At 46.4% G+C, this 26308-nt stretch overlaps 2 protein-coding genes across 4 annotated transcripts; one reads left to right on the top strand and one right to left on the bottom strand.

Moving 5' to 3' along the window:
• The first annotated feature begins 439 nt into the window (after nucleotides 1-439).
• Nucleotides 440-23627, top strand: AIF1L (allograft inflammatory factor 1 like). Of its 3 annotated transcripts, none has more exons than XM_053279473.1 (6): nucleotides 440-555; nucleotides 3180-3241; nucleotides 10265-10331; nucleotides 15647-15688; nucleotides 16013-16175; nucleotides 19235-23627. In XM_053279473.1, the coding sequence occupies exons 4-6, from the start codon at nucleotides 15655-15657 to the stop codon at nucleotides 19320-19322; spliced, it is 285 nt and encodes a 94-aa protein (XP_053135448.1). In that variant the 5' UTR covers nucleotides 440-555; nucleotides 3180-3241; nucleotides 10265-10331; nucleotides 15647-15654; the 3' UTR covers nucleotides 19323-23627. The 3 variants fall into 3 exon arrangements, with proteins under 3 accessions (XP_053135448.1, XP_053135446.1, XP_053135447.1); XM_053279471.1 differs by lacking the exon at nucleotides 440-555 and adding an exon at nucleotides 2868-3081; XM_053279472.1 differs by lacking the exons at nucleotides 440-555; nucleotides 3180-3241 and adding an exon at nucleotides 2868-3081.
• On the bottom strand, nucleotides 23308-25822 carry UBC (ubiquitin C). Its single transcript, XM_053279470.1, has 2 exons — nucleotides 25666-25822; nucleotides 23308-24997 (listed from the first exon to the last, which is right to left on the bottom strand). The coding sequence occupies exon 2, from the start codon at nucleotides 24990-24992 to the stop codon at nucleotides 23391-23393; it is 1602 nt and encodes a 533-aa protein (XP_053135445.1). The 5' UTR covers nucleotides 24993-24997; nucleotides 25666-25822; the 3' UTR covers nucleotides 23308-23390.
• Nucleotides 25823-26308: the final 486 nt, after the last annotated feature.

The following is a 26308-nucleotide window of genomic DNA, read 5'->3' on the forward strand; positions in this document are numbered from 1 at the left end:
GCTGCTTCTGGCTGTTGGTTTTCAGGACATCTCGACTCACCATATGGGCGTCCACGGCTACTGGTTAGCATTTTCTTTCTTCTTGGCCTTTATTTATTATTAATTATTTATGATTACTATTATTATTATTATTATTAACATTTATATCCCGCTCTTCCTCCAAGGAGCCCGGAGCGGTGTACTACATACTTGAGTTTCTCTTTCACAACAACCCTGTGAAGTAGGCTAGGCTGAGAGAGAAGTGACTGGCCCAGAGTCACCCAGCAAGTCTCATGGCTGAATGGGGATGTGAACTCGGGTCTCCCCGGTCCTAGTCCAGCACTCTAACCACTACACCATGCTGGCTTTTCCTTTTTCATATTGCAATATTGCATGTTCCTTTTCCCACTTTTACTTACCTTCTAGAAGCTTGGCTTGATTACACAGGACTGTGAGGCGCCATCCTCTCCCGCCTTTTAAAGGCTCTGACTAACTGATTTGTCCTGCCCTCCGGAGCAAACAGGGAGGATAACATGTGAGATGTCCTCAACACAGCAGCCAGAAGAAGCCTTCACGGTGAGTGACCAGTGCTCCTTTCCATTTGAAAACAGAAGCCGACTCTTGGTTCAGATTACATGGCTCCGTTTCATGCTTGTAGATATGCAGTTCACACTGATCCATATAGCACCATTTGCCGGCCATTTTTGGGAAAACTTTTAAAGTAATCCCAAAAGATGTGTCTTCCATTATGAATTTCCACAAATGACCAGCAGGTGGCATTGCATCTATATATTTAATTCTCTTGGAATATGTGTGCCCAAGATTTGGCAGCGGAGAAGCGAGGTGCCGGTGGGCGGAGAAGGGGTTTACCATTGCCCTCTCTTGTGCAGTATGAGATGATGCCTTTCAGCATCTTCCTATATCGCTGCTGCCTGATATAGTACCAGCAGGGATTTGAACCGGCAACCTTCTGCTTGTTAGTCAAGCATTTTCCCTCTGCGCCACCCCAAACCTTCATCTCTGGGTGGTTTACAGCAGCATAAAAACAAATTAAAACCTTAAAACAGTTCAAAACCACAAGTCTAGTTAAAAAGCTTGGGTGAATAAATGTGTCTGTAGAGACTTTCTACTGTACTAACTAGAGTGCTGGATTTGGCTACAGAATCCGAAACTGTTAGTGTTGGATGAGACCCAGGAAAGGCACGGCCATTTAGCACATCTAGAAATGTGGCCTCTTTGTCATTGCCAGCATGTGAATTCACCCAGTCTAAAGAAAACCACAGGACTCTGTGAGCGCCAGGAGTCGAAATCGACTTGCCGGCACACTTTACCTTTACATTGTCACCCATTATTACAGCTCTGATTCTCCTCCTTCTCTTTGGGTGAGAACAGCTTATGGCTCAGCGGGGAAGTAACTTGCCTAGGGAGCAAGAGGTTGTTGGTTTGAATCCCCCTGGTATGTTCCCCAGACTATGGGAAACATCTGTATCAGGCAGCAGCCATATAGGAAGGTGCTAAAAGGCATCATCTCATACTGTGTGGGTGGTGGCAATGGTCAGCCCCTCCTGTATTCTACCAAAGACAACCAGAGGGCTCTGTGGGCGCCAGGAGTCAACACCGACTCGATGGCACAACTGTACTTTACTGCTGTTACAGAGGCAGAGGGTTCTGCGCCAGTTTCTGTTGGGGAAGATGGTGCTGGTGGAAATCCTTGGTTCAGGTGGAAACCCCAGGAAGGGCGGTGCCAAAGGGATCTGTTGTGCAGGAGAAGGTAAGGTGCTCCTGTGAGGGCTCCTCACCAAAGATATGTCTTCCTCCTCGGCCTGTTATCATTGGTCTCAGGGCTGGGAGCAGGGCAGACCTGATGGACCTGCAGCCGAGAAAATCTATTTTGTTTCAGGCTGCCGGCCTGTCTCCCAGTTGAGCAGAAGCCAACAAAGTTGCATTCTGAGATCTAGCTGCATCTCCAAGACAGGGGCTGGAAGAGACTCTTGCTTGCAACCTTGGAGAAGCTGCAGCCAGTCTGTGTAGACGGTACTGAGCTAGATGGACCGATGGTCTGACTATAGGGTAGCCTCCTATGTTCCTAAAAAAGACTATGCAATTTGCATAGTAAACAGAAGGAAGCTATATGATACAATTTTCAGTACTAGTAAATGGAAGCAATGATGACATTCTGCAACAAAGATGACCCAACTCAAATAAGATAAAGTATGCCGTTGAGTCGGTGTTGAACCCTGTGGTTGTCTTTGGTAGAATACAGGAGGGGTTGACCATTGCCTCCTCTTGCACAGTGTGAGATGATGCCTTTCAGCATCTTCCTATATCGCTGCTGCTCAATATGGGTGTTTCCCCTAGATTAGGAAACATACCAGTGCAGATTCGAACCGGCAACCTCATGCTTGCGAGGCAAGTCATTTCCTGCTGTGCCATTAGGTGGCTTGGTCCAACTAAAATGGGCAACCCCAAATATATTTGCTGGGCATTGTTCTTTTGATGAACAAAAATCAAACCAAAGTCTTGTAAAAAGTGTTAGGGTTAGACTGACCAGCACAGAGATGGATGGAACGAGTCAGCTTTTCTGCAGAAGCAATCTACCCAATGTTGTTCTATCAGTCAGTAATTTATTTATTTTTAATTATTGGCAACCACTAACCAAGCTGCAATCGGTGCTCGCTCTACAGACTTCAGACCGGTGCCGATGTTCACATGCTCTAAAAAGCTTGACCTGGGGTGAAACTCACAGGCACAGCTGCTGCACCCAGGCACAGTTGGGGTCCCACACGTTGTCACTTTGATGCGTAAGCCTAGAAAGAGTTAACTCTGCAAAGGCTTGCAACAGGTTGAGGCATTCCTCAGCCTCTTCCAGCAGAGGGTTCTGTGAGGCAGTTCACGGAGGAGCCTCTGTTTGTGAATGGCTTCATTCACTGGGCTGGGCTCGTAGCAGCTGAAGCCCAGAAGTGCTTCTCCGTCCCTCAGTATCCCCTTTGGATTAAAAGCAGCTCCGCCACAGGCAAAGGGAGACCTTTCCTTTCTGCAGATCCTCAGGCTGCACCCCCAGGGTGCCTGGCATGGCCCTGATGCTCAGCAATGCCTACCAAGGTATGATGGGGTGCTTCGGAGGGCATTTACCTGCTTCTCGGCCACACAGGGCACAGTCTCTTTCCTGTTTGCTACTCTGTTTTCCCTGCTCTCTGCAGGAGGAAAAGCCTTTGGATTATTGAAAGCTAAGCAAGAAGGAAGGCTGGACGAGATCAACAAGGTGAGTGTGCTGGCCGGCTGTCCTGACGAGAGGGCACTGGCATGACCCAGATAAATATAACGGAAAAAGAAGCTCTCCCCAGGGAATTTACAGTCCACAGGTGGGGGTGCAATTGGGGAGGGAGGGGTGGCACCGCCATGGGAGTGTTTTAGGCTGTAGATATTCTAGGCATGGGGGGCAACAAAGGGAAATGGGAGGGCAAGAGAGAGGCAAGTGCCACTTTTATGGAAGAGCAAACACAGAGAAGGGTATTGAGGGTGCTTAAAGGCCGTGATGTCTACTTGGGTTTCGTTCTGGTTGGGCAGCTGAGGATGAAGGGGTTAAGCCCAAGCCCAAGGCTGACAGTAAAAAGAGTAGGATTGCTGAATAGCCAAACGAAAAGCCGACCCTGACTTGTGGGTCAGTGAAGTCCGTCCTGGCAACAAGGAGCCAGCCATGACCGCCTGCTCGGATCGCACGGCCGTGAAAGGGAGAGGTGTAGGAGGCTTGTACCCAAGTTGGCAACCTTGAGCAAGAATCTTGGGGAGACTCGGAAAGAAGAGGAAAGAGGGGTGACTAGACCGCCTAGTTTAGGGGAGCAAGGATTTTGCTATACGTTATATAGAAGTAAGATAATTGATGTTACCTTATCGTAATGAAGCTTGCTGGACACTTTCAAACTTATTCAGAAAATGGGCCAGATTCCTCTTAGAAAATGCTGTCTTTGGGATTCGGCCAAACCTTTTCTGTCTGCTTTCCAGGCTAGTTTTCTCTGCTTGTTCAAGACCATGTGGCTGGAAAGTCTAGGGTGGGGATCGAGATCAGTACTAGGGATGTGCAAAACAAGAATAAACTGGAGACAAGTGTTCCTTGTCTGTCCTGTGCTTTCTCCAAGGAACACAGAGTGACATAGACATTTCTTCCTCCTTCTTCCCCACAACATTTATTCTTGTGAGGTAGCGCAGGCTAAGAAATAGTGACTGGCACAAACTCCCCCAATGACCTTAATGGCCAAGCAGGGATGTACACTCGAATCTCCCCAGTACAATTCGGGCAAGCTGGCTTGAGTGTAAGAACGTTCCTGTTTACAGAACAATAACTTGCTAGATAATTGCTACTCTTAACAGAAATCAGGGGTCAATATGAACTGATTAGGGTTGCCCCATTCCTGGGCATTTAATAGCTGCACACAACAGAACGCAGTTCACCAGGTGATGCTTCCGCGACCTCTGCTATGAAAAGCTGTGCTGTTGAATATCCTGTCACAGATTGTGAGAGAAAGAGGCACTACAATGTTAAAAACCAAGGATCTGCTGCTTCCTTGAAATACAAGCTAGGAAAACACCATTGTCTTGCAATCTTTTGTTCAAAAGAGCCTTACAAACATGTGAAAAGGGAAGGTTCCTTCCACAGTATGCCTTAAATATTTGTGCGTGTATGTGTTAGAGATGACAGCCATTCACAACACACACACACACACACACACACTTAACCTCTAAATCTAGGGGAAGGCTTGTAGATTTGAATGACAAATCTAAGGCCATCTCCCTCCCACGATGCCAAAAATGAGGACAAACTTGTCAGGGATAGGGAGTGTAGAAAGTGCAGGAGGTGCTGGTCTGAAAGAGCATCACAAGTTCTTCCAGTGACTCTTTGCTCATGAATTCTCAGGGCCCTTGTTGATGTAATGGGCAGATTTCAAAATACCCTCCCTTAAGTTGCACAATTGGCAGCTGCCGCAGGACGGTGTCAAAGCCAAAGCGGAATGGGCTGGAACCAGCCCTTAAGTCAAACTGGATCCCCCAAACAGTCGGATGTATACATTACAAACCACTTGAGAATAATATTTCAGAACAGAAACTCTCCTACCATTATACTTTTCTTCAACTCCTCTTGGCCAGAATGACTTGGAATGCCCCCTGCAACAAACAGGATCCAAAAAACAGTGGGATGCATGACAGACACATGCAGAGACAGTAGACAATGGTTTAGGAATGAAATGGACACACTGGAAGCATTCTTAACCCAACTACAGCCAAAATCAGAACGGAAAGGGCTGGAACGGCCTCTTAACAATCCAACTGGAATTTTTAAAAACACACAAGAACAAATGGCTTGATGTGCTTGAGAACCCTGGGAGCAATATCTTGCCCACCTGCTATCATACTTTCATGAACCACGAGCCATACTAGAATGAACCAGAACAGCATAGAACCTCTTAGAAATCGAACCGAATGTGCAAAACCAAACCAAACGCAACAGGATTGAAGTAACGTTTTAGTACTGAAACCAGCCCAATTTTAGCAAACCCACTCTCCAAGACCGGAACTGTTTGTGCCCCATGGAGACCTGAAAAAATGTCCCATGAGATCTGGTGTATGCCCCATACCATTCATACTGTTGGTAGCAGGGCAGCAGAAACATTTAGGCATGCCGGAACAGGCTGCAACAATCTCTTAATACCCACCTCCCTTCACAGACAAGGTCTAAATGTTTCTGCTGCCCTGCTACCAACAGTATGAATGGTATGGGGCATTCCAGATCTCATGGGACATTTTCTCAGGTCTCCATGGGGCACAGACAGTTCTGGTCTTTTTCCCTTTTCCAAGACAGTGGACAATTACTTTGGCTATGTGTGTATCAGACACTTTGTAGGCATACCTCTGCATGAAGCAGTCTTTGAAAATACATTTTGCTTACCAGAGAAGCATCAGAACCCTTTCTTTTTTAATACATTTATATTGGTCACCCTTTGAGTGATCCTTTTTATGCTTATGGCATAGTTGCATACAAACTTTGCATACATCACCCAGCAAAAGAGCATCACCCAGCAAAAGATGTTCTGGTTTATTAATATATAACAGGGCTGCTCAACTTTGGTCCTCTTGCAGATGTTGGCCTGCAATTCCAATAATCCCTGGCTATTGGCCACTGTGGCTGGGGATTATGGGAGTTGTAGTTCAAAAACAGCTGGGGGGGGGCCTAAGTTGAGCAGGCCTGAAATACTATAGCCATCCGTCCGACTCCTTTAGTTGCAGGAAATGAAATAAGGTGCCACTTCCCACCACTGAGCCAGCCATACAGTGTATGCTGCTGACATTGTCTGGCCTCTCTAGTCTAAGAAGGGATCAGTTCTGCTCTGTAGCAGCCAGCAGCTATTTCGCCACCCCTAGTAGTGGGAAGATTAGACTACAGCTATCCCTGAGCACCATACGCTCAGTGGCATTATTTAGTGGTATTAGTCAATTAGTGGTATTAGTCACTATTTAGTCCATATTGGTATTATTTAATAGTGGACACAGCGATCTCTGAAACGTCTGTCATTTAAAATGCATGTGTGTGCACTCTCACACACCTGTGCAAGGGAGAGTTGGTGAAATGGAATATGCACTAAAGTAGCAGCTCTGAACATATTTTAAAAATACTTCTGATTTATCTGCTGCCATGTATCTCACAGCTTCACCTACCTCACGGGCTTGTTGTGAGGATAAACCTACTGTAACCACGTATACCGCTCTGAGCTCATCAGAGGAAAAGCGGGATATAAATGTAAAAATAAATAAATAAAAATGATATGAATAAAATAATGAATAAAATGGGAATAAAACGCATGAATTTATCCAGGCTTTTAATTAGATTTATAGTTTAATGTTGGGTTTTAAATTATTTTAATGTTGAAATGATTTCAATTGATTGATTTGATTTTTAAAACAATTTTTCATTGTGAACTGCCCAGAGATGCAAGTTATGGGTCGTACAGAAATATTTTAAAGAAATAATGTGGGAGACAGAGAAAAACCAGGCCATATTTTCATGAGCCAGGTTCTGAGACCAGAACTAAACCCTACTGGAGTAAAAGGGGGTTTGCTTGCGGGAAGAATGCTGAGTGGGGGAGGTTTATCTGACCCAGCAATTCCCACTGCTGATGTCCCCTCTCCCCACCGCCACAACCAAAAAGCCTGTGCGCTGAGAGACCACGGTTCCATAGCACCATGGTAATGTACACACTTTGCATGGAGAAGCCCAGCTCCTTGTATGGAAAGCCTTCATATGTCCAACATGTCATTCTGCCCTTAAAGGCATATAATGGCACACTGCTTTATTATTTTGTTGTAGTCATTATTGTTATGCTCCATAAGGCGCTCATGAAGGTATACCTACCTGCCTCTCAAACACCTTGCGAGACTGAAGTAGGGAATGGTCTCAAGTTCACTGGAGAGTTTCATAGAGGAGTGAGGATTTGAACCTTGGGGAGGAGAGCTGGTCTTGTGGCAGCCAGCATGACTTGTCCCCTTAGCTAAGCAGGGTTTGCCCTGGCTGCATACGAATGGGAGACTAGAAGTGTGAGCACTGGAAGATATTCCCCTTAGGGGAAGAGCAGAAGGCTCCAAGTTCTCCAAGATAGGGCTGAGAGAAATCCCTGCCTGCAACCTTGGAGAAGCCGCTGCCAGTCTGTGAAGACAATACTGAGCTAGATGGACCAATGGTCTGACTCAGTATATGTCAGCTTCCTATGTTCCTAACCTGGGCCTCCATGGCCCTTGTTCTATACTCTGTCTACAACATCACACTGGCTTGGATGACAGATACCCCTTGTGCCTTCCCTTGCTGGACCAACCCATGGTTCATCAAGCTCACCGTTCCATCCAAGGCCAGCTAAGAACTCTGCTCTATTCACACAAGCTCCTTCCAGCACCTGCGATCAGAACTGGGTTGCGCTAAGATGTCATTTGGAGCCTGCCATGACATCTGGGTTTTGGAGCATGTGTAAAGAGGAGATTCAGATGAATGTGGAGGCGGGGGATTCCTTTAAGGGGCAGGGAGGGTGCCCGTACGTCCCTCAGCCTAGTGCGGTTGTGAAAGTCATACAGGCCATTACCTGGGGGTGGGCTGTCCCTGGCTGGAGTTCCTTAAGCTGAGGCTGGGCAGCAGCGTTCCCTCTAACCGAGAGTCCCGGATGCTCAATACAGTTCCCAGCTGCAACGGCCTTTGTTTGGGGATTCTGGGTGTTGTAGTCAACAACATCTGGGAATCCCTGTTAGAGGGAACACTGCTGGCAGCCATCTTGTGGGGGTGCTCTGGATTCCCTGCCCATTGGACTCCATGGCCTACAAGTGTGTATGTACTACTCAGCTCTGTGGCGGGCGAGAGAAACATGCAACGGAGTTCAAAATCCTCCCAGAAGGCAAAATGGAGACAGGAATTTATCAGGGCCAGATACTAGCAGATCTGGCAAACGGAGACACTCCGTGTGCATTTCCACCAAAAAAAGCCAGCAGCTCTTCCCTTGCTGCTGGCTTGATTGCACCGTTTGTGTCTGAAAACATATGCGGGGTGTGGAGAGGCAGCGTCCTCATAACCAGGGGTCATCCCTTGGAGTGTCCTTGTTCTGAACATGGGAGGAGCAGGGACCTTGGTGCCAAATGAGGAACAGATGCCGGTGACTCCTGCGGAGAGGAATGTGGTGGTCGTGGTGCTGTAGGAGGAGGAATGAAGCCATTGCATTCCGCTGGGCTCCGAAGGGCTGGGCCGATGCAGGAAAGAAGGATCCTCTGGGGTGCGGCTGCAGGGTGGAGGTGGCCAAGCGAGGGTCAGCGAAGGAGCAGGCATTGACACACACCCCTGGCTCATCCCTGCTTCCCCCACCCTGATGACTAGGTCTTGGGTTAGGCTCTTGTTTGTTTGAGTATAATTTGTGTTTGGCGATTCCTGCGAGCTGGGCAACAAGGCGCCTTTTAAAGTGGCTGCTCTTGCAGCGGAGACTCAACTGTCCCTCTTCATCCCTTCCAGTGGCCGGTGTCTCCCTTGCCTCTGCTTAGACTGTGAGCCTCTTTGAGACAGCAAGCCGTTGAAGAGCAGAGCTGGTCTTGTGGCAGCAAGCATGGCTTGTCCCCCCAGCTAAGCAGGGTCTGCCCTGGCTGCATTTGAATGGGAGACCACATGTGAGCACTGTAAGATATTCTCCTCAGTGGATGGAGCTGCTCTGGGAAGAGCATCTAGGTTCCAAGTTCCCTCCCTGGCAGCATCTCCAAGATCGGGCTGAGAGAGATTCCTGACTGCAACCTTGGAGAAGCCGCTGCCAGTCTGTGTCGACGATACTAAGCTAGATAGACCAATGGTCTGACTCCGTATACAGCAGCTCCCTATGTTCTTATGTTCAAGCTATTCTCACGAGCAGCAGGAACTGGGCTAAGGGAGCCCAGCCTGGTTCCTGCTGCTTGTGTGCAGAAACCTGGTTCTTGTGTGCAGAAACCTGGTTCCTGCTGCTTGTGTGCTTGTGTGCTGCTTGTGTGCTCGGTGACCAGCCCACTTCTGGAACCCGCCACTTAACCCAGGTTTGGGGTGCAAGCATGCCCCCAAATGGGTTAAATGACTGTGTGTCAGCAGTGGCTGCTTGCACACTCGGGCAGGCACACTCAGGGAGGGGGGTTCCCAGTAGTGCACCATGCATTTGCTGGGTGTGTTGCTGGGGATCTGGGAGGGCGGGGTGCCACGGGGAGGTGCTTCCCTTCACCTGACCCCGGAGCTGCGTTGCCGGGAGGTCAGTGCTTTCGGGCTTCCTTCCTGCAAAACAGGGTCACTGCCTCATGTGATTGTGAGGCTCGCTTCACTGTGTCACTCCTTTTATTGTGGCCTGGTTCACCCAGTTCAGATCTAGGTTGAAAGCTGGCAATCAGCATAAGGGTGATCATGTGAACCCACACCAAGATTACCAATGTCGGTTTGTGTCCCAAGAGTAATTCGATTTGCTTTGATTTGCTTTGATTTGATTGATACACCACCCTTCCAAAAATGGCTCAGGGCAGTTAGATGAAGATGAAGCAGAGGTTCCTGCCTTGGCCTGGATCATGCCCATAATAAACTGATTATGGTTTCACTGGTTTTTGCAAAGCAGCATACTTGATTCTGATAGGTACATTATCATGTATAGCTAGTCCCGCAGTCACTGTCATGAGGTGCTTTGAGACACAACTACGCAAAGGTTTAGTATTAATCCATTTGGTTTGGATCGTTAAAAAAAATGTTTCCCTCTTGGTTTCCTAGGAGTTCCTCTGTGATCCAAAGTTTACTGACGAAGAGGATTTGGAAGAAAAGCTTGCAGTTTTTAAAGGTACCCGCCCACATTGTTTCAATTTGTCCTGGGTCTAACTCAGACCTTCTCTATTTTAAATCTGTTTTCCAAGGCTACATCTCACTGTGACACCTGTAATTTTACTTTATTTTTATTTTATTTTTTTGCAGATAAAATATTTTGTATCTACTGTAGGCTGACCTGGACTCTCCTACTTCTCCATGGTCAATTATGGGGGTATCCAGCAATTTCTGTTGTAGTATTAGAATAGATCAGTTTCAGTCCTGAGGATGTGGGCAAATAGCTTGGAGCAGTGTGGTCCACCACTTGTGTTCTGTGCTCTGGTTACTCAACATGGTTGATTCCATCTTGTAGGGAGTTTATTAGCTGACACCATTAATGCCTCACTTTGAAGACAATGGTTAGACCCTTATATACCGAGTCAGACCCTTGGTCCATCTAGCTTAGCCTTCTTAAGAAACCTGTCCTGGATCGTGTGTAGTGGTTAGAGTGCTGGACTAGGACCGGGGAGACCCAGGTTCAAATCCCCATTCAGCCATGAAACTAGCTGGGTGACTCTGGGCCAGTCACTTCTCTCTCAGCCTAACCTACTTCACAGGGTTGTTGTGGAAGAGAAACTCAAGTATGTAGTACACCGCTCTGGGCTCCTTGGAGGAAGAGCGGGATATAAATGTAATAATAATAATAATTATTATTATTATTATAGGCCAGTCTCCAACCTTCTGTGTTTGAATAATCAAGATGGTGGAGCTCCAAGTGGTCTTGGGCAGGAGGAAACTGATTATCAAGGCCCATGGGTCAAACTGACTGTAGAGTGGGCTATGGGGTTGAGATGGCCTTGGTCAGCCGGATAGATGTCCTTTTCCAGGAAAGTGATACAAGGAGTGTGACTCTGTTGTTTCTTCTGGATCTCTCCATGGCTTTCAGTACTGACTGGCCATGATATCCTTCTGGATTTGGGGATGGGGGCGTTGCTTTGCAGTGGCCCCACTCTCAGGCAGATTTAAGATGGTGGTGTCTGTGGTGGCAGTTGATCTTTGAAACGTGAGCGGTTATATGGAGTACCTCCAGGGTTTTTAAACCACATTTAACAGTGTGGTATAGTGGTTAGAGTGTTGGATGAGGGCAAGGGAGACCCAGGTTCAAATCCTTGTTCAGCCATGAAACTCACAGGGTGACTCTAGGCCAGTCACTTCTCTCTCAGCCTAACCTACCTCACAGGGTTGTTGTGAGGAGAAACATAACCCTGTATGCCATCCTGGGCTCCTGGAGGAAGAGCAGGATATGCATGATAAATACATTTTTAAAAACCAACCGGATGAGGTCATCGGGAGATTTGGTGCTGGGTGTTATCAGTAAGGTCTCTCTTGAAGGCCAGTAGTGTTACTGAGCCTTGGATTTCTGTGGGAAATGATAGTTTGAGCCCGGTCATTTGTGCCTCAAGTGAAGTCCTGAAGACTTCTAGGGTTTTAAAATTGTGTTCAATGAGTTTAATTCTGTAATTCTTGTTTGAATTGTTAAAATTTTGTGTTTTATTCTAAACCACCCAGAACTATCCGAGCAATAGAAAACTATAATAAACTTACTTGAGGAATTGTAGGAATTGTGCAAAAATACTCAGGTAGACCTCTTTGCTTCTCCAGCCAACATAAAGCTATGCCGATTCATCTCATGTTTTCCAGCAAAGGAGGTAGAGGTGGTGGATGCTCTGTCAACACCCATAGCCACCTTCGCTACTATATGCATTTCCTCTGGTTCCCTTCTTGACCAGATATCTAATGAAGCTCTGGATGACTTCTGCAACACGATATTGACTGCACTGCAATGGATATGGTGGCAAAGTAGGGTCCTTGTGGGAACTAGTCCAGAAAAAAATCCCTGCATGTGTATGTGGAATCAAGGAGGGTCTGTCCAAGATGGCCTCCCAGGATCTCCTCTGCAGATACCAAAAGCCACAACCGGCCCCGCTTGTCATGTTAATACCACTTTTACTTTAGTCAGGTAGAGTTTCCATTGACACGTGTCTAGTCAGCATTGGCAGTGTCTCACCAGGCTTTCAGGCTTCCTCTGCTCAGAGTCTTTTCCTGCCCTCTCCGGATTTGAACCTGGGACCTTCTTTGTGCAAAGCAGGCGCTCTGCCACTGAGCTATAGCCTCTCCCAAATCACCCAATAAAATAAAAATCACAATTGTGGGTCACAACCTTGGCTGCTTCCATTTTGAGCTTTGAACTTTCTACTTTTTGAATCGGCTTTGGGCATTGGAGCTGATTGGTTGTAGCTTTTCTTAAAACCAGTATCTCTGACTCATTTCTTGCTCCCACCCATGTCCCTGGGTGTGTGTGTGTGTGTGTGTGTGTGTGTGAGAGAGAGAGAGAGAGAGAGAGAATATCCTGGAATGCAAGGTTATTTCCCCTCTGAATCAGGTTCTCTGAAAATATTATGCAGGTGGGTCAAAGAATGGCATGGTTCCCTGTAAGGGGAACCATGGATTATTCTCTTCTACCAGTTCTCAGCCGTGTGTGTTTGTCTCAATGATTCCCAAAGTCCTACTCAGCCAGACCCAAATACCTCCTTTGGGTCTCCAAATAATCGGTCCATTGTTCTACCCTCCTTCTCCCCCTCTGGGCACGAGATACAGAGGAGCCCCTCTGCAGAACTGCCATTTGTTTAAAAGCAGTTTGTGCCTGCCTTCGTACTAGGGTAGGATTTCACCCATTGAACATGGGATGAAAAGGATGTTTGGACCCCTAGACTAAAGTCTTGAATGCTGGAAATTGGGTTGGAAGGGGGTGGGGGTGGGATTTCTTTCTTTAAAGGCCTGCCTTGTTCATTGCTGTGCTTTGCAAATCACATTCTCATAGAGCAGAGAAAAATATACACAGAACATAGATGGAAATAAAGTATAGAGCTTGGCTTTGCAAATAGATCAGAAGGAAAGTTGTAATTGTACCACTTCAGACTGCAGATAGGGAAACTACACAACTAAGTTCTTCAACATATTAAAAATCCCTGCATATAGAAAGCTAGTGTGTCAGTTTTTACATAGCCATCTCCCTGGAATGCTAGTTTTCTGTTTTTAGGGATTTGGCAGCGGAGGTGAAAGGACTGGCAACATGCTCATCTTACAGTCTGTAGTGGAAAAATCCAGGAATTATTATTATGGAGAAGAGATGCCTTAAAAAACCCTAGAACCCAGCATGATGTCAGGGGCTTGGGGTTTCTTAATTCTTCATATACTCAGTCACACTTCTCTAAATTAATTAATCTACAAACCAACTGCTCCACCCCAGTTCCAGACCCACAATTGCTTAATACAGGTTAAAGTCTCCACCCCACCTGTACACTTGAATTGAAAAAATGCAAAAAATTCACTCTGCTAAACACACTCCAGCCACCTTTGCATAGAAGAAGTAGTGCGCAAATTTCCTAGACCCCTGGAGGAGGTGGGGGTTCAACACTTACTTGGTTTTCAGGGGCCCCAACCCAGCATTTGATCCACAGAACTACCAGCAGGAGTAGTTTTGCATGCCAAAGGTCTCAAGCTCAATTCCTTGCCAGTTCCTTGAACAACATTGAGGCTGGCGTTTGACACCGAAACGTTTGTTTGTTTGTTTGTTTGTTTGTTTGTTTGTTTGTACTATGCTTTTAACAACATTTTAAACAACATTTTTTACAAGGTAGTATTTGTTTGTAAGTAATAAATATGAAGGTCCTAAAGACGTAATCAGGTTATCACAAAAGGCCTGTTGCTGGACATAAGGATCTATGGATTGGGGCCCTGGAAGAGGAATTTCCTCCTAGAAAAAACAAACACACACGCACCTCGCAAGCCACATTTACCTGTTGCATTGGCACTGGCCCAGTCTAGATAGAAGTGTAGTCTCTGCTAGGGGACAGGGATCCTTATGCAAAGGGTGCCTTTCATTGAATTCAGTCATTTCAATTGGTTTCAGTCAATTCAGCCAAGCATGTGAAAGCAGCTGCTGTGTTTGGTCAGGCAAAGCCGCAGTCCAGCCTGTCGACATGGCAGCTGGCTAGAAAAAGGACATAGGGAGCTGCCATATACCGAGACAGACCATTGGTCCATCTAGCTCAGTATTGTCTACACAGACTGGCAGCGGCTTCTCCAAGGTTGCAGGCAGGAGTCTCTCTCAGCCCTATCTTGGAGATGCTGCCAGGGAGGGAACTTGGAACCTAGATGCTCTTCTCAGAGCGGCTCCATCCCGAGGAGAATATTTTACAGTGCTCACACATATAGTCTCCCATTCAAATGCAGATCAGGGTGGACCCTGCTTAGCTAAGGGGACAAGTCATGCTTGCATGATCCATCCAAGACGGGTTCTCCTCCCAGTCCTCCCAGAGTACAGCACAACTAATGCCCCAAGGGGAGTCTTTGAATGGTCACTAATTGGAACTGGTGCTTGGCCTGAGGCGAGCTGTTCCTTTGCTTCTGTCCAAAGGGGTTCTTGGGATATATGCAGGCTCTTACTGCATGGCAGGGGTCAGGAGGCGTTCTTTGAGGTCTGACTGCAGAATTTGCCTGCCAGTTTCATTTGATGCCCAACTGAGGGATCCGTCCAAATGCCAGAGTGTGCAGTAAAACTAACATTCTTCTTTATTTTTTAAAGCTACATTTTTAAATTAACAAAAATCTACCCAAAAAACCCTCTGTCAATTCCCCCACATTTTTCAAATTAGTTTTCCAGTTATTGAACCTAGAAAGCAATACTTGGTGGCATATGTCTAGAATTGGAGAGAAAGGCTCCAGTTGGGCATAGTCCCCATTGAGCTCGGTGGGACTTAACTTTTGAAGGTCATTCTAGGTGGAACCCAGTAGACCTGTGATTAGGATCTCATGTAATTTGATTTTTAAAAAAACAAAAACTAATTAAGCAGCCTGTGGGGCTGCTTGATTTGGGGAAGCAATGTTCTGGAAAAGAGTGTTTAAGCTTTTCTCTGATCAAGTTATTCTCTCCTGAAAGAACTCTTGACTTGGCAGGTGGGGGTGGCTGGTATCCTCCAGCCTCTGGGAATCATATTTGGCCATGTTTCTGGTTCAGAAATATCAGCAGGCATTTCAAACATATATCTGGATCTGGGCTAGCTTGGATGCAATTACATCTCATCTTATCATCATTGGATCGTCTCTCTTGTGAGCTATGCCACCTGTCTCATGGGGTGCTGTAGCCTCATGGCTTCAGGATGGGGCATGGTGGGGTAGCCCATGAATGATACCATGATATGGGGAATTGTATCCCAGCCTTGCCTGCCAGTCTGTGCAAGGTGGGAGTCTGGATCCTCCTAACAGCCAACTATGGCTTGTCTTTTCCAGAAAAGTACATGGAGTTTGACCTGAATAACCAAGGTGAAATTGGTAAGTGGCTTCTTATAGAATGTTCTGCTATTATTGCCCTGTCTTCGCATTAGACTGATTCAAGGGAAAGCCAAATTAAGCCTCTCATGTGAAAATGCCTCTAATCTAGAAGTTCTGCCCTCTAATTCCAAATGATAGGGGCTGGTTGCATGATCCAGCCATAGAGCAAGAGTCCCATTCTTCTTTATTTTTGGTAATATTGTCATTCAATGTCTAGAATAAACCAGAAGTACAGGTACTTCTCGGGAAGATACCACAGGAGAACTGCCATCTCTCCTTGGCAGCCCTTACACTAGACTCACCTCTCGGTGTGGCTCTTTCCAGATCTGATGTCTGTGAAACGGATGATGGAGAAACTGGGTGCCCCGAAAACCCATTTAGAGTTGAAGAAAATGATTTCTGAAGTGACTGGAGGGGTCGGTGACACCATCTCTTACCAGGATTTTGTCAATGTGATGCTTGGAAAACGGTCTGCAGTCCTCAAGTTGTGAGTATCCCTGTGTGGAGGGATGTGGTACTCATTCCGATAAACAGACTGTATCATGATCTTCACTGTTTTTGCAGTACGGGGCACTTTGGCAAACAAACAAACACACACACACACCCTTCCTACAGTTTAATTAGCACTTCACTCTAAAAACTCCACAGTTGTGCAGCTTTCTCAGAGCTGGACAGTGGCTCTTTAAGAGAAGCAGAGCCCTGTCAGATCCCAGCGCCATCTAGGAAGGCATGCATGGAGTGCTGAGAAGTGTCATCCTCCTCAGAGCTTTCCCCAGAGCTCTATAGGGAAAGCATTCCAGGCATGCTTTCCAAGATGGTTCAGGGGCTTAAGAGGGCTCAGTTTCTCTTAAAGGAATCCCACTGGTGACAAGGGGGCTCTGCAAAATATTTGGCTTCAGCCAAAGCTTCACACAGGCCTAATAAAGAGGGAACCACATTTGAGGTTAGAGATGTAACATTTCCGGAAATTTTGAAATCATGAAAAAAGCCAGTTTCTCCCCATTGATTGTGTGTTTGTTTGTTTGTTTGTGTAGATTGGCGGGGGGGGTAGAAATATATGCAATACTTCTAGTGCCCTTTACGGGACTAAAGTCACATTGGTTCTTTAGGAGCATTTATGTATAACTTGCTTTGCCCATAACATTGATCAAGTTCGGTATATTACATTTAGAAGTATTGCATCACAATGCAGTACTTCTGATCCCTCATTTTTATCATCTTAATGACTTATGAAAACTGTATTGAGACCAGCTTCCCTACCTTTTCACATGTTCCTTTATTTCTTGATCTGGTATTTAGAGGATTTAGCCCAGCCTTTGTCTCAAGGGAGGAAAAAATGCTGAATCATCCTCTCTCTGCTTTTCCCCACAAAGGCTGTTCCTTTAAACTTAAACGGTTCCTTTAGTAGCTCAATCGCTGCCACCACGCCCACTTCTTAATCCTCCCCTGGTGTGGGCAAAATTTCAGGGAACTCCTCTCTTTGCCAAGTTCAAAAAACCTTCCATGTGCAGCCCACACGTGATGAGAAAACTTGGTAGAATTGCTGAGCAATCAAACTGACATGTCTGACTTGCTGGGAGTGACCATTTGGTCAACTCTTTGGAGGGAGAGTGGCAGGGTGTGGGCGGGAGAAAGAGCAAAGCCAGACTGGCCTTGCCTTGGGTGGCTCTCTCTCCCGTCCCAGTAAATGAGCAAACTGCATTATTCAAGTTAGATCTCAGCTGGGAAGGGGCACCAAAAACCTTAGGGCCAGCCCTGCCCTATGGATCCCTAGCCTGCCAACCCTAGGGACCATCCTCCCCTTGGGAATGAATCTGGTTGTCTGAAACCCTTAGGATGTATTGTATGAATACGGACACAATTTATATACTGCTTTTCAACAGAAGTTCCCAAAGCAGTTTACGAAGATATAGGTAAATAGGCTCCCTGTCCCCAAAGGGCTCGCAATCTAAAAAAGAAATATAAGATAGACACCAGCAACAGCCACTGGAGGGATGCTGTGCAGAGGTTGGATAGGGCCAGCTGCTCTCCCACTGCTAAATAAAGAGGACTTCCACTTTTAAAAGGCACCTCTTTGCTCAGTTAGCAGGGGACGTTAGCATGAAGTACTAATGAATGTGTGGAATTTGTTGCCTGGTCCCGTTAAGCATCATACCAGATGGAGCGATGTCCACTGGCCTAGACAGCTTTAAAACAGGATTAGGAACATCCACGGAGAAGGAGAAGATATATGGAACTCCCACTGCCTCGGACTACCAGTTGCTGGAGGGCAAATCATGAGGAACGACTCTTGCTCCTGCTCCAACTGGCTGGCTATTATCGGAAACAGGATGCTGGACAAGAGGGACCTTTGGGCCTCTCACATTTTCCCATTCTTCCCATGCTGGCAACTGTGTCCCTCTGCTGAGGAAAGGAGGCCAAGTGTCCCACCCACAACATGAATAGCTATTAGCAGACACAGGTCCCTTTTTGAAACGAACGCACAGACAAACCTCCCATTGTCCTTGAGCTCCCATTTCAGTTTCCGCTCCTGTTCTGAATGCCGACTCCACAGTTGCAAACAATCAACACTGAGCTCTGAGGAAGCCAATTAAAGGTCCACAGCTGTGGGTGGGTGGGTGAGAGAGTGAGAGAGAACATGAATCGACTCCTGTTACAAGATCTTCTGGGGTCTCTCTTGTAGGGTCTAGATCTTGTAACAGGAGTCTCCCCTTTAGCACCTACCCTTTCTTAAGACCATTGCCAAATATACACAGGAAGCGAGTTGGTCCATCTAGCTCAGCATTGTCTTCACAGATTGACATCCATGAACCAGAATGCTTTCAAGGGAGCTGGAGGCAGTAGTGGTTGTGTCCAGACAACTCACCGGCTGAGGCAGTGGGAGCTGGACTACTACAGCCGGTGATTCTCCATATGAATACTTGGTAATAGTTATTCAGTATACAGGCGGACCTTGCTATTTGCAGGGGTTCCGTTTCGCAGTTGTACCACGGATATGGAAACCACTGAGACATTAAAATCAATGGATTTGACTGGGTTAGGTTCCTGGTCGGCCAAAATTGCTTCTAAATTGCCAAAAACCAGCCTATTTGGGATGGGGGGTGGGGAGGAGCCCCTTACCGAGCTTTGCTGCTCCCCCAGAGTCACGCTGTGCCCCCGGAATGTCCGAAAATTGCTGGGTTTTTGTTAAGAAGGGAGCCATTTTGTCACTCTGATGAACAAAATGGCAGCCGAAAATGACCTCCATAGTCATTTCCGGCCAACTCTGACCTGTGGATACAGGAGGTCAACGTGGTCCCCACCCCCATGTATGCCGAGGTCGGGTGTCTTTTTCCTGACCGCGGATACGCAAATCTGCGGATTACTGTGCTAAACAAATCAAATAATTAAGTTATTATTATATTTGATTGCATAAAAGCCCACCCTCAGTGTTACCATTTAATCCACTTGCTCAAGAGATTATTGTCCAAAAATACTGATTCTTGAAGATGGGGGGAAATAGAGGAACATACATTACAGATTAAATTGTATTCTTCTGTCTTTCAGGGTCATGATGTTTGAAGGGAAAGCCAATGAAAGCAGCCCAAAGCCTTTGGGCCCACCTCCTGAGAGAGATATTGCCAGCCTCCCTTAAAAGAATGCCAAACCTGTTGGTTCCACACCACTCCCCTAGGCTATAACCAGGGCTTCGTGCTTTGTTGCTTTTATACTGGACAGTCTTAGAAAGCAATATATTAACTTGCTTTAGAAAAAGGAAAGACAAGGGAAGTTCCAGAAACCTTTCCCAGGGTAGCCTTTAAAAAAAAAAAAAACAACCCACTAGTCAACTCTGTTTCTCAAAGGTCAGTAGTGAAAAACTAAAACGTGAACTCAAAACCAAAGTCCCATTTATCTGACGAGAAATCTCATGGGTGGTTTTCTGAGGCCGTAACCAAATGGTGACTCAAATGCTCAAGCTTCAGCCGAGTATCTTCCAACCAAAACAAATATTTGTAAAGAGGCCTTGCTTCCCAAAGAAGACCTCGCCAGCTGCCATTCTGAATGCTGATCTGCCTTGCCCAGCAGAGCCAACTCCTGCAAACTGGAGCTGCTGTGTGCCTTCTCTCAGCTTTACCTTGCACACTAATGTCTGTCTCACCCCCACTGCAATGGTCTGCTTCTGTCAACCCCAAGGATTATCCAGCCTATCATAAGCACATCCTTCTTTACTCTTGGATAATAGTATTTTCTAGAGTAATTTGATTGATTAAGTGCCGTCAAGTTGGTGTCAACTCTTAGCAACCACAAAGATAGATTATCTCCAGGATGATCTGTCTTCCACTTGGCCTTGAAGGTCTCTCAGTGGTGCCTTCATCGCTGTCATAACTGAATCCACCCACCTTGCTGCTGGCCGTCCTCTTCTTCTCTAATTTACAAGAGTAAAATACTCTCTGATTAAGTTATTTGTTAGAGCAGGTTCATTGTTTCTCATTGGCTATGCAGAATGCCATCAGCTTGTACCTCTCAACAGAGGGTGTGTAATTAGAGTTGCCACATTTGTCAGAGGAAATTCCTGGAGGCAACCATCAAGGGCAGGAGCGCAAAGTTTAAAACTCAACTTTTTTGACAGGTTGGAAAGAGGGCTTGACAATGGCACATAGCAATTGTTTCATACATTTCCCCCATTGCGTTCTTTGCACAGGGTGACAGGTTAGGAGCGTTTCACCTCAATAAACTCAATAAAATATGTGAAATCAATATGACGATAACACGTCCAATTGAAAAATGGGGGGGGCCCTATTAGTAATTAACCAAAAGAGTGTCTTTATTGCACAAAAAAGGAAAACTAAAGGTTGCCATGCATAAATAAAACGTCTTGGTGTAACACACCATCCTCAGCAGCTCGAGTCAAGCTTGAGCATGCTGGGCTGCAGTGCGAGGGAGGCCCGGCGGGGAGCTGAGGCTGTGTCCTGGTGCCACAGCCTCATGGCCAGAGAGCAGGCAGCGGGGCTGGCATTTATTTAGCTGAGTCTCTCATCATTGTCAGAAAAAGATGGGGGTTGTGTGTGGCATGCTGCCAGGGAGCACCTACTGCGACTCACAGATGGAAAGGGGAGGACGAAACACTGGGCAGTGGACACACACCAAGTCTGTCTGAGGATTTGAATTATGATACAATTTTATTGCTGGAGAGGAGACTTTTGGGATTGGCTTTGGCTTGGGAGTGGTGGGACAGACACACACACATTGTTGGAGGGGCAGGTGGCAAAAGGGTTAATCCCCCTCTGGTTAAGAAACAGCTAGAGAGCATCCAACATAGGAAATCTTAGGTGTTAGTTTCAGTATAGCTGAGAGAAAAAGATCTTCCCCAAAACAGCAAAACCCATGTTGCCAATTTTGGGGTCTGCCTCCAATCAAGGATTTGGGCATACTGCCCACAGTGTCCTCCACCAGAACGGTTACTAGGACAGCCCCAGAGTCCTGGCGAGATGTTCTAGCTGTGCTTTTGGCCTAGAGTGGGGAATTAGCATGGCTTGGGGGATCAATCCTGTCCCAGTATCCATTTAAGCAGGTCTTGGAACAGCAAGACTATCCAAACTGTGCCCTTCCCCCTTCGGGTGCCCACCACTCAGCATGGCTGATCCCTCTGGCAAGCAACCAGTGTTGTCTTGATCCAAGAGGGCCCCCCTTGAATTAGGAAGAGCCTCGTGGAAGCCAGCAGACATGATGGGGAAGCAGGGACCCCTTGTTTGGAGACAACCTCTCCATGACTGAACTGCTGGGCCTTTTACACACATGGCTTTAAGTTCGCATCTCTTCCAGAATGGGGGGCACGAGTCCACATACCAGCTGGATTTACCCTGAAGTTGCAGCAGGTTGTCAGGGACCACACAACTCTGCTTTTTCTTGAATTACTGCTGCGCATTCTCAGCCCAAATTATGTATGGGGTAAAAAAAGAGGTGTGAAGCCTTGCATGCCTGCCCCCAAACCCAGCATCCTTCCACTTTCAGTCCATAAACAAAACTTCAGCAGCACAAATACTGTCACGTGTTCAAAATCAGGTTACAAAACTGACCTTGGTTACTGTTCAGTTATCAGTAAACCTTTCAAAGGCAAACTCCTTATAAAAATCAGCAAAGATTTGGGTCATATTCAGCAGGTTCGGGTTAAGCATTCTGTTATTTTGACTAGTCAGTCTTGCAGAATGCCAGCCAAACTAAAATAAAATAAAAAATTAAAAAGAATAAAATAAAATAATAATAAAGAGAGGCATCTCACACCTCTTCCTGGAATGTGATTGGTTGGATAAAAAACCCTAAGCAAGCCGTGGAAACACACACAGGAAAAAGACCTGCAAGGACTGCGGAGAAGAGCCAACCCTATGTGAAGGGCCCACCTAATCACCCAAATTAAACAGCTGTGAATCTGCTGCAAAGATTATTATTTAGCCTTAGATGGAGTTAACCGCCCACTTTGGGCTGCATCCCCAAGCAACCCAACTCCGAGAAGACCCGGTTCCAGCACACACACTGCCTTGAGGCTGCCTCCCAGGACAAAACTCATTCCACACACAGATGGAAAAAATGAGAGAACATTGAGTCTCACCAATTTATTGTTGCACATTTGTGTGGGCTACATGGGAGTTGAATTAGCTTTCTGGCATAGGCATTTTTGGTTTCTGTACCTGTGTAAACTGCAAGGCCAAATAACCATAAAATGTCAAAGATGCATTCTGACAAAGCAAGTGACATTTACAACTGCAATTAATAGAGTTGTGGATGTTTATCTGATTTATGCCAAAATATCATGGACTATACTTGACATTTCATGGCTTCTCATAATGCATCTTGTACATACATCAATTGAAGATCATGCATCTGATGCATACTATAATTTGTCATTTAAGTCATCACAAGCTTTTCCTGCTAGTCTTACAGGGTCACCCATTTGACAAGGAAAATGATGCCAAGGCCTCATACCGCCATGTTAGTTGTTGTACCACAGATAAACATCTGCTTTACTGGTTGCCTTGATAACTAGATGTAAATACAATTGTCCTCCTTTGCCCCTATTTGTAGCATCCAGCCCATGAGAAGCCAGTCTACAATTCACAATTTTGTCAGAATATACCTGCTTTCCCCTGCTTCAGCAGCATTTAACACTACTAGAAGCTGAAAACTGCTCCTAGAATCACTGTCGAATCACAAATTCAGCTGTAGATTAACACAGTGAACTATGATTTTGAATGTTTTATGTTGGGAGACAAGTGCATAAAAGGTTAACATTTCAGAGTTTTAGAACGTTTTAGCTTAAGCACTCCACATAACTTAGATGAGATCATTTATAGGCTCAAATTTGCAACACATTCCATTCAATAACAGACTTCAGACTTAAATCACCATGTATTATTTTAGCTTCTGGTAATGCTGGCAATAAACTGGACTTTTAAGTTGTGTTCAAAGCTAGTCTGTAATACCTTCTGAACATAGCTAAGCCCTTTCCTTCTAATACTTGCTATACATTGCACAATATAATTATTCCCAACGCTGCAGTTTTCAGTATGACGTGCCATTGGCCATGTTAGCAGTAACAATTTACTATGTTCCACCACAAACTAAAAAGACTGAAGACAATGACATTTGGGAATGCAACAGCTTTATTGAAACAAAGTGCAGTGAAGTTTTACTTGAGTGGCTGGATATAAGCCTGCAATATGCAAGTTTAAATACCACCTCTCAGACGCAGGACCAAGTGAAGGGTTGATTCCTTCTGGATGTTGTAGTCAGAGAGAGTGCGGCCATCTTCCAGCTGCTTGCCAGCAAAGATCAGCCTCTGCTGGTCAGGAGGGATGCCTTCTTTATCCTGGATCTTGGCCTTTACATTCTCAATGGTGTCACTTGGCTCCACCTCCAGGGTGATGGTTTTCCCAGTCAGGGTCTTCACAAAGATCTGCATGCCTCCTCTCAGACGCAGGACCAAGTGCAGGGTGGACTCCTTCTGGATGTTGTAGTCAGAGAGTGTGCGGCCATCTTCCAGCTGCTTGCCAGCAAAGATCAGCCTCTGCTGGTCAGGAGGGATGCCTTCTTTATCCTGGATCTTGGCCTTTACATTCTCAATGGTGTCACTTGGCTCCACCTCCAGGGTGATGGTTTTCCCAGTCAGGGTCTTCACAAAGATCTGCATGCCTCCTCTCAGACGCAGGACCAAATGCAGGGTGGACTCCTTCTGGATGTTGTAGTCAGAGAGAGTACGGCCATCTTCCAGCTGCTTGCCAGCAAAGATCAGCCTCTGCTGGTCAGGAGGGATGCCTTCTTTATCCTGGATCTTGGCTTTTACATTCTCAATGGTGTCACTTGGCTCCACCTCCAGGGTGATGGTTTTCCCAGTCAAGGTCTTCACAAAAATCTGCATGCCTCCTCTCAGACGCAGGACCAAGTGCAGGGTGGACTCCTTCTGGATGTTATAGTCAGAGAGTGTGCGGCCATCTTCCAGCTGCTTGCCAGCAAAGATCAGCCTCTGCTGGTCAGGAGGGATGCCTTCTTTATCCTGGATCTTGGCCTTTACATTCTCAATGGTGTCACTTGGCTCCACCTCCAGGGTGATGGTTTTCCCAGTCAGGGTCTTCACAAAGATCTGCATGCCTCCTCTCAGACGCAGGACCAAGTGCAGGGTGGACTCCTTCTGGATGTTGTAGTCAGAGAGAGTACGGCCATCTTCCAGCTGCTTGCCAGCAAAGATCAGCCTCTGCTGGTCAGGAGGGATGCCTTCTTTATCCTGGATCTTGGCCTTTACATTCTCAATGGTGTCACTTGGCTCCACCTCCAGGGTGATGGTTTTCCCAGTCAGGGTCTTCACAAAGATCTGCATGCCTCCTCTCAGACGCAGGACCAAGTGCAGGGTGGACTCCTTCTGGATGTTGTAGTCAGAGAGTGTGCGGCCATCTTCCAGCTGCTTGCCAGCAAAGATCAGCCTCTGCTGGTCAGGAGGGATGCCTTCTTTATCCTGGATCTTGGCCTTTACATTCTCAATGGTGTCACTTGGCTCCACCTCCAAGGTGATGGTTTTCCCAGTCAGGGTCTTCACAAAGATCTGCATGCCTCCTCTCAAGCGGAGCACAAGATGAAGTGTAGACTCTTTCTGGATGTTGTAGTCAGAGAGGGTGCGGCCATCTTCCAGCTGCTTGCCAGCAAAGATCAGCCTCTGCTGGTCAGGAGGGATGCCTTCTTTATCTTGAATCTTGGCCTTCACATTCTCAATGGTGTCACTTGGCTCCACCTCTAAAGTGATGGTTTTGCCAGTCAAGGTCTTCACAAAGATCTGCATTTTCTCTAGAAGTGGAAAAAAAGAGGGAAGAAGAACAAGACACTTTTGAGGAGTCCAAGAACCCTTGTGCTTAAGATCCCCACCACCTGCAGTCTAGCTCCCTCATATACTATTGCTAATGCTAGTAATTGCTACTTCAATCCATCAAGCAGGAAGTTACATAAATTGGAACACGGCCCTTACATCGTACAAGCGGCCTACCCCAGCAAGCTCCTCCCCATGAGGGCAGCAAGACAGCAAGGGCCGGGCTAGAGGGCTGGCATAGCTGGCTACACCCAGGGGGACACGCCCCCGTGACGTCACAAAACAATGACGGTGCAGGAGCAGTAAAGGCCCTCCCCCCCCGGTTCCGACTTTCGCCGCGGCCATCTTGGATCGCGGTCAAGCTCTTCCCGCCGGTTGAGGCCTCCTTTAGACTCAAGAAGGTCGTCTAGCAAGAACTCCGCTCCCCTCACGAAGGCAGTTTCCCACCCACCTCGCCGCGAGACCAAGGATCTTTTCTTCTTACGTTTCAACGCGTCGCTCCTCTTCAACGAGCCTTCCCTAAAAAACAAACACCGAAACAAAACACCCCTTCCCTCGTAACGAAACCCTTCGCTATACAGCCCTCACATAACTATCAACACAACCTCTTTGGTTTTTTTTTTTTTTTAAATACGTTTGAAACACTCACCGTAAGGCTCGAGCCGGTCCAGACAACCAATATCGTAAAGGCAACGAGGGGCAGCTTGTTCTATCTACGCGCTTCCCACTCGGGCGGCCTCTTATAAGTGTATCAGGAAAGATCACTCCGCCGAAAACTGTTAGGAACTATATTCCGTCATGCGCGTGCGCTGGACTGTATCGTTGGCTGCCAATAGCGTACTGAAAAGAGCCTTCGCGGAGTCAGGTGGGAGGAGTCCCGCCTTCTTCTTAAGCCAACGCGGAAGGATAAACTCTTACGGTGCGAAGCAATAAAAAAATGACGGTTGGAGGAATGGGGACAACGAAGAGCTGGGTTGGGAGGAAAACCTGGACGGGACTTATTCCCCCCCGGTGTGGAATGGACTGAAGGAAATAACATATAATAATAAAATATGAGTGTTCTGGTTATTGTTCTAGACAAATTTTAAAAAGCTGCGTTTGTGAGAAAGGTCTAGTGTAAAAGGAATATAAGAGTGACTATAATTCTTTATTATGCGTCGGACTTTTAAATCCAGATTTATTCGTTAATGATGAGGCACTTTTCAGTTTAATAAGTTCTGAAAGCAACGCATAAGAACAACAATAATGAGTTAACATTACTGGTCTATTGCAGCAGATTAAATGGTTAAATT

This window comes from Hemicordylus capensis, chromosome 15 (genome assembly GCF_027244095.1).
Source record: "Hemicordylus capensis ecotype Gifberg chromosome 15, rHemCap1.1.pri, whole genome shotgun sequence".
In the NCBI taxonomy this organism is placed as follows: domain Eukaryota; kingdom Metazoa; phylum Chordata; class Lepidosauria; order Squamata; family Cordylidae; genus Hemicordylus; species Hemicordylus capensis.